Source organism: Pleurodeles waltl, chromosome 1_2, assembly GCF_031143425.1.
Source record: "Pleurodeles waltl isolate 20211129_DDA chromosome 1_2, aPleWal1.hap1.20221129, whole genome shotgun sequence".
In the NCBI taxonomy this organism is placed as follows: Eukaryota; Metazoa; Chordata; class Amphibia; order Caudata; family Salamandridae; genus Pleurodeles; species Pleurodeles waltl.
Window position 1 is genome coordinate 835,026,615 of NC_090437.1, and position 17,419 is coordinate 835,044,033.

The 17,419-nt window shown below is 44.9% G+C and overlaps 1 protein-coding gene across 1 annotated transcript in view; it reads right to left on the reverse strand.

Moving 5' to 3' along the window:
* The window catches only part of GLRA3 (glycine receptor alpha 3), a 596,907-nt gene that overhangs the window by 50,637 nt on the left and 528,851 nt on the right, over nt 1–17,419 (reverse strand). Inside the window, exon 7 of the mRNA XM_069244590.1 lies at nt 7,761–7,975. Within this exon, the coding sequence (XP_069100691.1) occupies nt 7,761–7,975 (215 nt within the window). The remainder of the gene's footprint in view (nt 1–7,760; nt 7,976–17,419) is intronic.

The following is a 17,419-nucleotide window of genomic DNA, read 5'->3' on the forward strand; positions in this document are numbered from 1 at the left end:
TCCTGCTGGAACTACTCCTTCCTTCACCAGCCTCCATGCCAATGACCCACCCAAAAAGGCAGGACGCAACCATCTCAGACGCATTCTACTCAACACCCGCTCCGTCCACAAACACGACATCGAACTTCGGAATCTACTCAACTCAACCTCCCCAGATGTTGCCTTTCTAACTGAGACATGGATGAACCCCTCCTCAGCGCCTGACATCCCCATAGCCATCCCGGACAGCTACAAGCTCACCCACAGGGACTGCACCAAAAGACCAGGAGGAGGCATCGCCATCGTCCACAAGAATACCCTCAGAAGCAAGACCAGCACCCAAGACACCCTCGGCACCATCGAACACCTGCACTTCCAGATCCACACTTACCAAAACACCACCCTCAGGTGGACCCTCATTTACAGACCCCCCAGCCCCTGACAGCAGTTCAGCGACTCCATCACCAACGTCATCAGAACACACGCTCTTACATCCACCGAAAACATACTCCTCGGGGACCTGAACTTTCACCTCGAGAACACAAACAACAACTCTACTACCCTGCTCGCCAACCTCGCCAACCTCTGCCTCAAGCAGCTCATCACGGCACCCACCAACTGCACAGGACACATGCTCAACTCCATTTTTTCTGCCAGCAAACACGTCTCCTTCAGGCACACCACTGAACTCCACTGGACCGACCACCGCTGCATCCACTTCTCCTTCAAGAAACCCACAACACACCATCACCCGCAACGATTTCCCCACCGCAGATGGAACAAGGTCACCAAAGACCAACTGATCACTACCCTCTCCCGGGAACCCACCTATCAACACCACCAACACTGACACAGCAGCCCGCAACCTCTGGCAATGGATTGACAACTGTGCCCGCACTCTCACCCCGATCAAGAAGCTTTCTAACAGACACACCAACAGAAAGGCCTTCTGGTTCACCGTCGACCTCAAAGAATCCAAGCAAATATGCTGAAGACTTGAGAACGAGTGGCGCCTAGATCAGACACCGGACAACCACACAGCCTTCAAGAATGCCATACGCAGACACCACCAACTCATCCGAACTGACTTCAAAGAACGCATCGACAACAAAGTACACAGCTACAAGGAGCTCTCCAACGTCAAAGACATCCCGCCATCACAGGACCTCTGTGATTCCCTAGCCACCTTCTTCTACCGCAAGATAGCGGACATCCAAGAGAGCTTCTAGACTCAGACCCCCCCCATCAACCACCGACACCACAGACTCACCACCCACTAGCCTCCTGCTCTCCAGGACCCATGTCAACGACACCATCGAAATCATGAACACCATCCACTCAGGCTCACCATCTGACCCCTGCCATCACCACATCTTCAACAAAGCAAGCTCTGTCATCACACCCCTATTCCAGAAGATCATCAACAGTTCCTTCAAGACCGTCACCTTCCCCGAGAGCTGGAAACACGCCAGGATCAACGTCCTCCACAAGAAACCCATGGCGGACCCAAGGGACCTCAAGAACTTCCAGCCCATCTCCCTGCTCCCCTTCCCAGCAAAAGTCATAGAGAAAATTGCCAACAAACAACTGACCCATTTTCTTGAGGAGAACAACACTCTGGACCCATCCCAATCCGGATTCTGCAGCAACCACAGCACTTAAATTGCCCTCATCGCCGCCACCGGCGATATCAGGACCATACTTGACAACGGCAAAACTGTGGCCCTCATCATTCAGGACCTCTCAGCCGTGTTCAACACAATCTGCCACCACAACCTATGCACATGACTCAACGATGCTGGGATCCGCAACAGAGCCCTGGACTGGATCACCTCCTTCCTCACCGGCAGAACTCAGAGAGTACACCTTCCTCCATTCTGCTCTGAAGCCACTGAAATCATCTGTGGCATTCCTCAGGGATCGTCCCTCAGCCTGACCCTCTTTAACATCTACTTGGCTCCACTCGCAAACATCGCCCAATCTCACAACCTCAACATTGTCTCATATGCTGATAACACCCAGCTGATCCTCTCCCTCATCAAGGACCCCACCATCGCCAAAAGCAACCTTCACGAAGGAATGACGGCCATCGTCGAATGGATGAAGAACAGGTGCCTGAAACTGAATTCCGACAAAACTGAGGTCCTCATCTTCGGCTCCACCCCCTCTGCATGGTACGACTCCTGGTGGCTTGCCACAATGGGAACTGTACCAACACCTATCGACCATGCACGCAACCTGGGATTCATCCTGGACTCATAACTATCAATGACCCAGCAAGTCAATGCCATCTCTTCCTCCTGCTACAACATCCTCAGCATGCTTCAGAAGATCTACAAATGGATCTCCACTGAAACAAGAAGGATGGTCAGCCAGGCCCTTGTAAGCAGCAAACTGCACAACGGCAATGCCCTCTATGCAGTAACCACAGCCAAGCTCCAGAAAAGAATGCAACGCATACAGAACCCCTCGGCACGACTCATCCTGGAAATCCCCTGCACTGCCACATCACAGCCCACCTGAGAGACCTCCACTGGCCCCCGTCAACAAGAGAATCACGTTCAAACTCCTCATTCAACGCTCACAAGGCACTGCACAACATCAGACCAGAATACCTCAACAGTCGGCTCTCCTTCTACACCCCAAGCCGACAGCTTCGCTCCATCAACCTTGCCCTCGCCACCATCCACGTTTCCACAGAACGACTGCTGGTGGCACACCATTCTCCCACCTCACCGCCAAGACGTGGAAAACTCTTTTCACCCACCTGCGACAGACACAGGACCTACTTACATTCAGGAGACTCCTCAAGGCATGGCTGTTCGAGCAGTAGCAGCCCCCCCCAGCACCTTGAGACCCTTACGGGTGAGTAGTTTGCTTTACAAATACTCTGATAGATGATCGATAGATAGTATTTAAGAAAAATAGCTCCCACGTGTGCAGACACAGTGGCCCAATACCTTTGACCAAGTTCCCATTAACAGAACACTAGCAGTTTCCAATCTCAGCAACCCTTGTTGAAGTCTAGAGTCCAGTTAAGCACACAGTGGCCCAGATTTACAAACAAAGTCCAGAAAGAAGTCTGGAGTACTCATGGCTTACTCCTAAAAATCAGGAGAAAGCCAGTAATACTACAAGGGTAAGTCACACTTACTGATAGCAAAATCTTTGTGAATCATTGTCCGTGTGCGCCTTTAGAACAAACTTCTCCAACGAGTAGCTCGTGAGCTACTGGTAGCTCCCCACCTACCTGTAAGTATCTCTTGTGTGTCAGCCCAGCCTACTAAATAAGAAATTTTTATGTTGGTGCCAGAGGCTTTGCAGCTATGGATGTTATGCATCACCCATGCAGCTTTTTGAAAGTTGGCATTTTCTTGTCCTAACCATTTGATTGTGTCTGCTGCCTGTATCCAGGATCACATGTCTAGGTGTAGCTGGCAGATGCTCTTTGTGTATTGCTCCTGGACAGTGAAACAAAGTTCCATAGGTGTCGGAAGTATAGGCCATCTCTGACTTGATGAGGGGGCAGAGCTGTCACCTTGCACATCACAATTGCATTACACAAATGCTCTTCTTGACCACGCTCAATTGTGACCTCAGTCAATCTGGGGCCAGGGAAGGGAGGCTGTAATTTCCAAATGCCTCTGATGGTGTTAATCTCAAGAACCTTCTCCTACTTCAAAGAGGGCAACATGTGTAAATATTGGACCCTCAGACCCAACACATCAGTGCACCGCTGGACCTGTTGAAGTCTTTATGTGATTTTTGTGCTGTTCTACAAGAAGAAATGTTACTCTGCTGCCCCACCACCTGAGTGAAGGACTGGACCTGCAGCTGGAGCCCAAGGCAAGGCCACTGGAGTGACTCCAAGAAATAGTTGGCTGTCCTGCTGACAAGAGCCTCAGGGAGAGAAGACTCCAACCACCTTGAACCCAGCACATGAACTCTGTCTGCTATGAGTACTACCCTCACAAGGGGTGCCTCCCCAGGCGTTGACCTTTGGAAGTGGGCCTGAAGGTGCTCTGCCAGCCCAACAGTGGTCCCAGTAGAACCAAACCTCACAAACCTCCTCATTGGAATCGCTGTGTGAGGCATCTCTGATGCAGAACTTCAGGTAACAGCCACAGCCTCATCAGAACCACTACTGAACAGCGCATCCTCAACACATTCCTTCTCATCGAAAGCCCCCTTGTTGACAGCATCCTCAATGACAATGCAGGTCTCCACATCATAAGTCCTGAAACTTCTTTGAAACCAGCCAGAGTGTGGCGCATCTTTGATGCAGGACTTCGCATCACAAGCCCCTCATCGACATTCCTGACAGCAATGTCGGACCTTGCAGCTTTGCAGAACCTTGCAGCTTCCCAGAACTTTAGATGCACAGTCATCTCCACACCCAGATGCCACATCGCCTCTGATGCGTGACACATCCTCAATGCGGGATCTCGCACCACAGCCAGGGCTTAAGGTACTCTTGTTCAGTGGGACTAAATGAGTCCCTGTATCTGACTCACACTCCATTGCAGTCACTCTTAACATGTGACTTTTTCTGGCCAGAAGCTACCAGAAAACCACAATTGTGTTGTGCTTTTACTTTCACCTAAATCTTTGAAGCTGCATATCTCCAGTTCTACTGATTGGATTTTTTTTCATTTTGATGTTAAAAGATTTATTACATTTTAGTCTATTTCTCTAAATTGGGGTGAACATTTTCTTGTGTTATGTTTTCACTTTATTACTATTTGAAGTACTACAAAAACACATTACACATTACCTCTAGGTTAAGCCTGACTGCTTTGTGCCAGTCTACTAAAGGGTTAAGCATGGATTCATTTGGGGTTTGCTTGTGTTTCACCCTCAAAGAGACTGTGGTTCCTGCTTATCACTCCCCTCAACCAGTAACTCAGTTTCCAAAAATGTGTATCCACAGGAGCCATTTTTTTACGTGCATTTGTAATGTTTTAACAAATGCTGATCAAAAATGGCAGTCATGGAGATGCACAGATCTGCATCTGCTATCTTTGAATGTGATGTGTTGAAATGAAACAAAACCATTCAAAGGTGACCGCAGTGTATGCATGTGCATATATACACATCAGTGGCTCCCTTCAAATCATCCAAAAATGTCAGTATAGCTGCCTGTCGAGTGTAAGATGCATGACAAAAACTAATAAAATGGAAAAGGGGGCAGGAAGACACTGGGTGGGTGTTAGACCTGACAGCTTTAGGGTGGTCTTACCCCAAACATTTTTCCTGTTTGCCTCACATTTTTGCTGCTTTCTATTAGTTGGCCCTAGGACTCTAAGTGCTAAAGTGCATGTGCTCTCTGACTTAAAATTGGTACATCCACAATTGGTATACTTAATTTACTTATATGCCCCTAGTAAGATGCCCTACATGTGCCCACGGCCTTCAAATTAAATGTCACTAGTGAGCCTGCTGCACTGATTGTACCACCCAATTAAGTAGCACATTAAAACATGTCTCAGGCCTTCCACTGAAGGGCCTGTATGTGCAGTGTTCCACTGCCATGTCGACTTGGCATTCATAACTTTTTTCCAAGCCTCGAAGTCCCCATTTTTACATATGTCACCCCTAAGATAAGCCTTAAGTAGCCCAGAGGAAAGGGTGCTGTATAATTAAAATCAAGACATATGGACAAGTTTTACATGTCCTGGTAGTGAAATACTGTAAATTTTGTTTTTCACTACTGTGAGGCCTACCCCACTCGTAGAATAACATTGGGGATTCCTTATTACATTTAATACAGTGTAATTCCCAATTGAGAAGGAGTGGACCTGTCATGTTTAGTAGCTATGGAATTGTAATGATAAATCCTCTTTAATGGTAAAGTTGGATATACTATTACAATTTGGAAAATGCCACTTCTGGAAAGTGGCATTTTCTTACCCTGTATGCCTGTCTCCAATACACATCTGGGCTGGGGTGACAGCTGGTTCCTGCATTCCCTCTAGATAGCCTCATAAAAAGGAAGAGTAGGTGTGACTGAGTGGCACTCTGCACTGGGCCCTTAGAAGTGGGGATAAAGTTCTTCTGCTGCCAGAACCTATGCAATGATGCTGTGGTGTCAATTTGAACCGCACATCTCCATCTACACCCATGCATTTTTGCTGCTGCGAGCATGTCACATTGCTGTCAACACTGGTGCTTCATCCCTGCTGCGAGGACCGGTAGCAGCACGTTGCTGGCTGTGGGACGCATCACCTCCATTTCCGATGTGTCTCCGACTTTGCACAGCTCAGACCTGGTGCATTGCCTACATCGTTGGGATCTGTGTCAACACAGCGTCACCCTTGCTCCTCGCATCTTAGTATTAATATCTGACCTGTGCTCCATCAAGGTTGGCTTGACTTTTCAGATCTAACCTGGTCAAGCGTGGCCAGATAGCCATGGTTGGCACTTTATGCATCTAAGCACCACAGTTTCATTTATTTTAAAACAAAATCATATTTCGACTTCTATTTATTGGATTTTTGCTAGTGTGGTCTTGTTTTGTTCATAAAAATAGAATCCAATTTTCTAAATTGGTGTGGAGTCTTTTTGTGATGTTTTCACTGTGTTACTGTCTGAATCATTGCTCAAATAATTTCAAATTGTCTCTTAAATTAAGCCTGACTGCTCTGTGCCAAGCTACCAGAGGGTGGGCACAGGTTCATTTAGGGTGTGTATGTGACCTACCCTGACTAGGATTGTGGTTCTTCCTTAGACAGGGTGCATACTTCTGCCAACCAGAAACCCAATTTTTAACAGTGGGGAATTCCGAGGGGGGAAGGGAAGGCGGGGAAGCAGGGACGACATGGACAGAAATTGTGGCAGAAAGTTTGGATGTCAGTAGCAGAAAAATAACTTAATGCAGTCAGATCACTGTGAGACCTGAATGCTCCTGAGTAGGCAAAAACAAGAATGGTGAGGAAATCAATATAATAAGGAGCAGAAAATTGAAATAGACAACAAAGCCATGAAACCATATGCAGTGAGCAGACCAAAACGCCCACTCTGAGTAAATATAATGCATTAGAAACAAATGGACTGGCCAATAGACAGCTAAAGGTAGCTATAGTTCAGAAGTAAAGAGTCACTCTTTTGAAGTGCAGTTGAATTCACATATGGAGATGCCTTCGGCTTGCAAATAAATATATTTTTTATGTATTCTATATTATATTATTGTGAAGACCTATAAATCTCTTAAAAAGTGTGATAACTTTGACTTTATAAATATGCCTACTGAACAGTTGCCTACAACTTTAATTGAGGTGAACTGAGTACTAGGTAATTTCAAGCAGTGAATTCACTGCATCGACTAAGGTGAGGTTACTGCAGTGCAGTGAATGGATATCCTTCATCAGCCCACTGTTAACTGCTGATCTGTCTTTACAAAGTGGATGTTTTCTGAGGGGAGGGAAATTAAAGCTTCATAAATGTACATGTAAGGGAAATTAATTTGACGCATCGATTGGCTACTTGAACATCGGTATAAAATATATTGTTATATTGATTATACTGTTACATAATAGCCACGAGGGTCGTACTGCACATAAGTCACCCAAGGCCAACCTGCTAAATGTGTTTAATGGCGATAGCTCCCTCAGTAGTAAAAACCAAATCCATGTGTAATTGCCCATTGCTTTTTATTTCGGTGTTTTTGTATGTGTGTGGCCTGTACACATGTGTTGCACATCAGTACATGCTTCTAGAATGAGGATATAGGAAATCTAGAAATTTTGAATTAGTCTTAGTAATCAAGAAAAAAATGTTCTTACCTTTGGCAGTGACGCACGAGAACCTGAACTTTGAGTCGTCATTGTCAGTACCGTTGTGATACCCAAAGCCACCCTAGCAGGTGCCGCATCCATATTGATCCAAAATGAAACCCAGGACAGAATGACAATCAGCAGACTTGGAATGTACATCTGAATCAAATAGTAGCCCATTTGCCTTTCAAGATGAAATCTAACTTCTATGCACGTGAACTTTCCTAAGAATGAAAATCAAATAATAACACAAATTGAAATGTGTTTTAACCGGCTGTGTCTTTGTAACTAAAACATGCTTTGAACAGGTTTAAAATCAAAATTGCAGAACATTTTTTGATCAAATGTTACTAGGAATCCTTTCAGTTTCAGTTCAGCTCTTGTGAATTGAAAGGACAGACAACTGTTATTATTTTGAAAATTGACAACATTCTTTTAACAGAGCTAACGTGTTTTGACAACAATGCATTTAACATGCGCCCCACAGGTAAAGGGAGTGATACAAAATCTGAAACCAGAACAGGAAATAGTCACACACGCACATCTCTTGTGCACCAACATTGTTACATTATATATTTCTCCAGGTCCGTCTGAGAGTACATTTTCAAATTAACATAATTCTTTTCACAAGCACGCCACTTTGTAACCCTTTGCGCTATTATGTCTGTGCCAGGTATAATGTATGCTAAAGGGGGGTTCCCCGTTAGGGAGGCCAAAAAAATGACACAAATAAATCTAAAAGGTTTCTTTGCTTCATTTATTTTGCTACTTTTAACGCCTGCTCAGAGCAGGCAGTAAAAGAAGTCATGACTTTGATTTCAATGGGCCTCAATTGGCTTTGCAGGATAAGCATCAACATTTTTCTCGCTAATGTTGCAAAGGTCCGAACTAGCGTAAAAAATGTTGACGCTAGTTCCCCTAACTACCACCATGGTGCGCCATAACCTAGATACAGGTCACACATGATGGTGTTAGGGAGGCACCAGGGGGAGCAAGAAAAGTGGTGCTGCATTGAGTGCAACACCACTTTTCTCATATCAGGGCTTGAATGTTAGAAATGGGGTCTCTAGTTGGCAGTGGTTTGCACCCTGTCCAAGTAGAGACCCTCACTTTAGTCAAGGTAAGCGAGTCACACAACTAAGATAACACTTCCTCAGCCCTTGGTAGCTTGGCACGAGCAGTCAGGCTTTTCTCAGAGACAATGTGTAAAGTATTCGTACACACAAAAGTACTCCACACCAGTTTCGAAAAATAGCCTATATTAATGATAGTAAAACATGACTAAAACTACAAAATTCTAACATACATGAGTAAAGATGCACATTTTCAAATACTAAATCTTAGTAAAGTGCTTAAAAACACAAAAGCTCCAACTGGGGCTATCACAGTGCCTTGACGAAGTTGTTCCCAACAGTCCAATACCACTCACGAGGGAATGCAGGCCGGTCACCAAGTCGCACGGACCCCAGGTACAGTACCTTAAAAAAGATGAGGAAACAAAGACGTTGCACAGAGTCGGGGTGAGATGTCGCTGGAGGCAGTGCAGTGTTGGTTCCTTACTGCTATCGTGGAGGTGAAGGGTTGGTTCCTTCCTGCTGGGCAGTGGAGGTGAGGCATCGGTTCCTTATGGCTGCAGAGGAGGTGACATGGGGTTGGTTATGAAGCATCAGGTCCTTATGACAAGGATGAGTCAATGAATCCAGCAGGCCAAGATGCTAAGATGCAACTTTGCGGTGTCGCGATCACACCACAGGACCACAGGTGCTGCTGTGGAGTAGGGTTGTCTTGGATGTTGGGGACATGGCACCCAGGAATCACGCTGTGGCGGGACTTCCGAGGCACTGCAGCACCATCAGGCCTGTGTTGCAGGTTGTGGTGTTTGTACTCAGTGGGCACCATGGCTCTGGTGCAGGCTGCAGCCCAGAGCAGGAGTGGCACCGGTTCCAAAAACACTCTGGAGTCGATGTGCTTAGTTTGCATCAGAACTCACTTCTAAGGGCCCAGGAACTTGATTTGGCACCACTTGGCAAGTCAGGACTCTCAGCAAGAGAGCCCAGGCACTGGCAGGTGAAGTCTTTGATGGCCCTGAGACTTATAAACAGGAGTTTATATGTGAAGTATACACATTTTAAAGAGAAGTCTTTGCAGAGCATCACACCCTGCCTTTCCCTGCCTTTGTCCCAGACACCCTCCAGGGGGTCAGAGACTGCTTTGTGTAAGGACAGGCACAGCCCTATTCTGGTGCAAGTGTCAGCTCCTCCCACTACTCTAGCTCAGGAAGACCCACCCGCCTGGTGATTGGCCACCAGGATATGCAGGGCACACCTCAGCTCCCTTTGTGTGACTGCCTAGAGTGGGTGCACACACAGTCCAATTATCATCCTGACCCAGATATGTATTTAGCAGACAGGCAGAGGCACAGAATGATTTAGCAAGAAAATGCCCACTTTCTAAAAGTGGCATTTTCAAACTTGCAATTCAAAAACCAACTTCACCAAGAGATTTCTTTCTAAATTGTGAGTTCAGAGACCCCAAACTCCATTTCTACATCTTCTCTCAATGGGAAATTACACTAAAAAGATATTTCAAAGGAATACCCATGTTACCCTATGGGAGAAATAGGCCTTGCAATAGTGAAAACTGAATTTAGCAATATTTCACTATCAGGACATGTAAAACACATGAGTACATGTCCTACCTTTTAAATACCCTATACCCAGCCCATGGAGCTGCCTTGGGTTACCTTAGGGGTAGGTTACAGGTAATAAAAGAGAAGGTTTGGGCCTCCCAAATGGATGCACTTGTCAGGTCGAATTGGCAGTTTAAAACTGCACTCACAGACACCGCAATGGCAGTCCTAAGACATGTTTGCAGGGCTACTCATGTGGGTGGCACAATTACTGCTGCAGGCTCATTAGTAGCATTTGATTTACAGGCCCTGGGCACCTCTAGTGCACTATACCAGGGACTTACTAGTAAATCAAATATGGCAATCGTAGGCAAACCAATTACCAATACACTTTGTAATCCGAAACGAAAAGGTAGTAAATGGCAGAATATCACACTTCAGAGTGGTGTCACAGTAGTAAATGTAAAAAGCAATATAGTAAAATTAGGTGCGCGCGGCCAAGTGCCCTACTACCTGAAGGCACAATATAGTGTATAAGGATATACACAGCATATAATGAACAAATACAACCACAGCACTCTACAATGTACAGATTAAGAAAACATAGTTGAAAGCTTGTGTGTAGCAGCTTTGTTAATAAATTGTTCGGTATTCTTCTTGGTGTTCCAGAAGCTCGTTTATTAGGAGTCATTTTCGTAAATCCAGAAATATAGTCAAACAGGCACAGCCAAGAAGAATACTGAACAATTTATTAACAAAGCTGCTACACACAAGCTTTCACCTATACTTTCTTAATCTGTACATTGTTGAGTGCTGTGGTCATATTTGTTCACCAATACACTTTAGACAAAGAGCATATGCACTTTAACATTGGTTAGCAGTGGTAAAGAGCCCAGAGGCCTAAAGCCAACAAAAACAGGTCAGAAAAAATAGGCAGAAGGAAACAAAAAGTTTGGGAATAGCCTTGCAAAAAGGACCAGCTCCAACACTGAATGTGTCTTTTAGTGACTTGAAGATCTGCTCCTAACAGGATCCCACCATTGGACAAAGTCATGCAGAATGGAAAAAGCCGGTTGCCCTGCATAAATCGCTTTACAGTTATGACTTCCAGACTCATTGGATTTGACAAAAGACTTGAGGGAGATATGAAGATGGTGGGAGAGCTTAAAATGTATTAATTCATATTTATGACTGAATGAATGTCTGCACATGCACACTGCAACATTCATCTGCTAAATCCATGTACGTCTATTTTCCACCATCTTCTTGACATTGAGGGCCTCATTATGACCCTGGCGGTTATCAGATCACCAGTATCATGGTCGCGGTTGGACCGCTACCAAAGTGGCAGTCTGACCGCGACATTACGACTGTGGCAAAAGAGCCATGATCGGACCACCGACACTGCCAGGTTGCTGCCAGGCAAGAGCCTGGCGGTCGCTGCAGTTGTAATCCTCCAGGGCAGCACTGCTTGCAGCACTGCCCTGGGGATTACGAGTCCCCATTCCGCCAGCCTTTGCATGGCAGTAGCACAGCCATGCAAAGGCTTGCAAAAAGGAGGTGCCGGGGGCCCAATGGGGGCCCCTGCACTGCCCATGCACTTGGCATGGGCAGTGCAGGGGCCCCCATCGATGCCCTGTTGTGCTTCCCACTGCCCAAATTATGGGCAGTGGAAAGCACAACGGGTGCTGCTGCACCCACCACACTGCCACATTGACGCTGGCTCGATTACAAGCTGGTGTCAATGTTAAAGCCCTGTTCGCGGCAGAGCCAGTGGGCGGAAACACTGTTTCCGCCTACCGGCCCTGTGGTGAACTCTTAATAGGGCCGGTGATGTTCTAGCCACACAGATGGCCTCATGGTGGTACGAGTTTAGTGGGCAGCCGCTGCCACCCGCCAAACTCTTAATGAGGACCTGAGTTTTCTGGCAGTTGGGCTTTAGTGGTTTCAGCATTAATGAAAGACACCATCCCTATCCTCCCTTGAAATGACCCTATTTGGAATCTCACACCCCACTGGGCTCTGTGGGAAAGTCTGCCAACCAATCATGACTGAATGGATCAGTCTGTAATACAATAGTATGGCTAAAAGAATGCCACCATCCCTTTCTATAAATGGCTGCAGGGTCAGAGACTCCACATGTGGAAACAGCTCTCTATTGAAATTCTCTATTTCTACAAGAGTTGTTTTGGGCCCTTCTTTAGTGTGAGCAGTATGCCCAGATCAGCCATTAGGTAAAAGACTGGGGTAAATAAGAAGTGATGATTCACCATTGGTGCCAAGCCTCTCAAGGCCTGACACATGAAGTATAACATGTTTATCTCCATTTACGTTCTTCTAGAGCCCTCATTTGATGCCATCTGCAGGGACTCTGGTTCAAATAGACTGCTTAATATGATCAAGTGTTTGCAATATAATGGAGGGTGAAAGCAGACTGATAAAAATTCAGGCCCTCATTATGACTTAGGCAGTCTATGTAAAGACCGCCGAAGCCGCGGGCACCAGAAGACCACCAATGCTGGCGGTCTTCCAATTGCCAAATTACAAGTACTCAGGGATTTCAGCCACAATTTGGGTGGAAGTCCTTCAGCAATCATGCTGGTGGTCGGCCACAAGACTCCGCCCACTGTATTATGAGCAGTAATATGGCGTGGCAGTGTCCTGACGGAGGGGCACTGCCAGTGGTGGAAGCAACGGGCCCCGTTCCCTGCCAGACAACCTCGACAAGGTAAGTCGATCATCTGACAGGGGAGGGGTTGGGAGGGTGGGTCGTTTTTTTATGCATGAATGTGAGTGTGTCTGCATGTGTGAATGTAAGTGTGTATGTGTGTGTGTATGACTGTGTGAATGCATGTGTTATTGTTGAAGGGAGTGTGTGTTGGTATGTTTGTGTGAATGCGCATATGTATGCGTGTTGGTGAATGCGTGTATGTATGCGTGTTGGTGAATGCGTGTATGTATGCATGTTGGTGAATGTGTGTATGTATGCATGTTGGTGAGTGCGTGTATGTATATGTGTTGGTGAATGCGTGTATGTGAGGTGCGTGTGTGCATGTAAGCGGGGAGGGTGGTGCTGTCATGGAATGGGGCGTGGGTGCTGTCATGGAAGGGGTGGGGAGAGGGGGGTGCTGTCATGGAAAGGGGTGGGGGAGAGGAAATCGAAGTGAGGGTTGGGGGAGTTGTCCACCGGTGACAGGAAAGGGATTTCCTGTCGCCGGCAGCCTTTCCGTTAGGGTTTTCATGGAGGTGCTACGGCCGCAGAAACACTGGTGGACATGCAACTCCTAATACCAGACTTCAGTGGACAGCTGGCCAGGAGATGCTGTCCTACGGCCCAGCTGTCCTACTGCCCTGGCTGTACGAGCGGGGATGAGCAAGTTTAGCAGAGGCCAAACCGCCACACTCGTAATCCACTCGTGTCCATCGGTGGTGAGACCGCCACCACTGCCCTGGCGGGCATTCAGACTTCCAGGGTCAAAATGAGGACCTGAGTCTTTACTGCTAGGTGATACACCTGCAAATTCAATACAACAAGCCCTTCTTTTTACATAGACTTAAACACCCCTAAGGACACCTGCTTTTTCCCTCCCACAATCAATTTATTGAAGGCAACCTCTCAATTCAACAAAGAACCTGCGGGGAAGCACTATTGCTACACTTATTAATAAATAAACTAAGGCAGGACAATTATTTGGGGTGTGGTAATGAGGAGGAACATCTATCTATATATTTACATAATTAATTTACCCAATGGCTTGCCATAGCTCATGCTAACCATTTAGTTTATGTCTCTAGTCACATGGATTCCCAGATATTTCATTGGGTCTGGTCTACTCTGTAGGGGATATTCACTGCTACCTTCAGTAGTGACATCAAATAGTGAAAAGATCTCTGACTTGTCCCAGTTATTTTGCAACTGATCTCTAATCTAACCACTACATTGAATATGAGTTCAGTATTGTTTGTCCTAGACTGTACCTGGAGCATGTTGTCATCAGCATACAGCAACACGAATAATGGATGTCTCCTCCTATAAATGCACAGTGGAAATGGATTTTCTATGACGTGCATTCTAGCAGTTCAGTGGCCGGCAAACATAAAGAGTGATGGGGACAAGCCTGTCTCAGGCCCTGTTCCACCGCGGAGAGTGGTCCATTCACTCTATCCTGCCTAGGGGAAAGAGCACAGCTCCTCTGCAGCACCTCCAGCATAAAAGCCACTCCAAAAAATCAAGGCCCTTATTTATACTTTTTTAGCGCCGCATTTGCGTCAGTCTTTTGACGCAAAACCGCCGCAAACTTACAAAATACAATTGTATTTTGTAAGTTTGCGCCGCTTTCGCGTCAAAAAATGACGCAAATGCGGCGCTAAAAAAGTATAAATATGGGCCCAAATGCCTTGCTGAAATCTATGAATAATATTGATTGCACAGGAACAGGTGTAATTTTGCACTGACTCACAAAACCAAAACTGACATTTTATACAGATTCTATCTAAATATTGATGAAAATGGTTGGTGCCATTGTCTGTGCTAAGCTTCCCAGCACCAGTATCTATGTAACCGAACATTTTGGTGCCAACATTTGGCCGCTGTGCTTGTAATACACCTCTGCATTTCAATCCCATTCAAGGCCTCTACAAACAGCCTCCCTAACAATTTTAATGAGTGTCCTTTAAATTAGCCCTGGGTGAAATTAAGTTTATGCCAATTTACTCACACTTAATTGCCAGCATTTCGTGTTATGATTGTTACAAAAAATGCCTGAGATTACACCATTACACCATGTTGCCTAAGATTTCGTCACTGGATCACAGCCAGAATACAAATAAACCAACTGAAAGTGGCAGTTGTTCCTGTCATGCTGTGAGTTTTAGCATGATATGTATTCTTCTGTCCTAAGTCCAGAGGAAGACTCATTTTGGGCTACATAATAGTTTTGAATTCCTGATCAACCTTTCATTTAATAATAACACAACTATTCACGTAATAATATGGGCGTTTGTGTAATTTCAACAACGTAGATACAGGCCTACGTAAAACCAATAGCTACCTTAAAATTCTGCTCAATACATATATATAATTACACATATTGTTGTTGCAATTATTAGACTTTGTTAACTGTACGTCTTGGGAGTACAGGGGTACAATTATCAGGTTGCTTTCAGTGATTAGTTTGAACCTACCTTTATTTTTCAGAATTTGTAAAGGCAAGTGCTTATATGCCACAGATGTTTGACCACAGTTTACAAAATTATACCATTAATATTAACACTTTCCATTTACATTGCATTATACCACAGAAAGCTTTGTGCATAATAAGTGTTGCGATCATTCGTGTTTGCAGGATTACATTACATTCAGTCTATCTTTCCTACTGTGAATTTCATATTGTGTGCTGAAAATAAATACAATTGAACAATCCAAGAAGAAACACTTTTAGTATTTAAAATTGCTGTCGAAGATGAGTTATTTTCATATCTGTAAAAATCATTTAGCCATTTACTCTCTTAAAACCTATTTCTTTCAATATTTCATTTTAATAACAAACAGAAATACAAATTGAAAGCAGTACAGCCTCAACAAGCCACTATATGGCCACAATTTTCTGTTTTGCAAAGTGAAAGACAAAGGGTTAAGGTCACGGACATTGTCTTAAACTATACCTCTACGAAAAATATTGTAACAAATTGTACCAAAGCTGAAGAACTGATGAGAACAATTTAATAAACTCCAGTGAAAACTGTGCGTTGGCAAAGAGACTATAATATATGGCATAAATCTAGGCCTGACTGAAGGAGATTTCTGGTAGGTTCCATATGCTTTAGGTGCTGTGCTTTTTCAGTAGTGCCAAATGCTGTGACGTTGATGACGCGCTCCACAAAAAAGTCCGACATCCCTGTATAGACCTTCTTTCTAAGCATTCCAATATTTGTCTTTCTGTCTCTCCTTGTTTAACTTATGTTGATGGCTTTTAATAACCTACACATGCTTAGCTGTAAAAAATGAATGTTGTGTGCACCTAAATGAGACAGAGATGGGTACTAGTGTCATTTGTGCAGATGTTGATTACAAATGTAGAAAACATGCAAGCGGAAGAGTAAAATTGGTGTTGCCAAGGGAGAGGCAGCCGCTGGATATTGAGAATGGCGGGAACAAAAAAAGTCATAGCATTGTTATGGTCTTCCACCCCTAAATGCACATCAAACATGTCTTGTACAAAATGTTGGAGCAAGCGAGCAATTAGAGGGTGCTGGATATCTCTATCAACAACATATTTTCAGGGGTATACAGGAAGAAATGGCTTAATTTCTTGAAGAAATTTCCTAATTTGTTCAGGAAAATATAATTTTTTCAATTTGGGTAAAACCAGGTCTTGAAAGAGCAGAATGTACAAAATACCCTAATGCAGCAACTTGCCTTCCAATTGGTAATAGTTAGGAATATTTTCTATCTGCCTGTGGTAAATATTTAGGGGTTGTCTTAGTGGAAATGAGGGCATGATGTTGGACTTGGCCCTCTCTGCAGAGTCATTACCAAAGCTTTTGTCTTCACCTTCCCGTTTTTGGAACCAGTGTTTGTTGCCTTCTAGGACTATGGGCACTTTATCACTGCTAACCAGTGCTAAAGAGCTTATGCTCTCTCCCTTGAACATGGTGAAATGGGTTTATACCCAATTGGTACATTAAATTTACCTGTACGTCCCTAGTAAAGTGGTACTAAATGAAACCAGGGTCTGTAAATGAAATGCTACTGGTGGGCCAGCAGCACTCATTGTGCCATCCACTTAAGTAGCCCTTTAAACACATTTCAGGCCTGCCATTGCAGCCTGTGTGTACAGTTTTAAACTGAATATCAATCTGAAAAATAAACCTTTTTCAAGGCCGAAACATTCCTTTAAAAAAATATAAGGCACCCATGGGATAGGCCCTTAACAGTCCATAGAGAATTGTGCAGTGTATTTAAAAGTTGGGACACACACCTTTAACATTTACATGCCGTGGTAGAGAAAACCTGTTAAATTTGCTTTGCACTACTTCA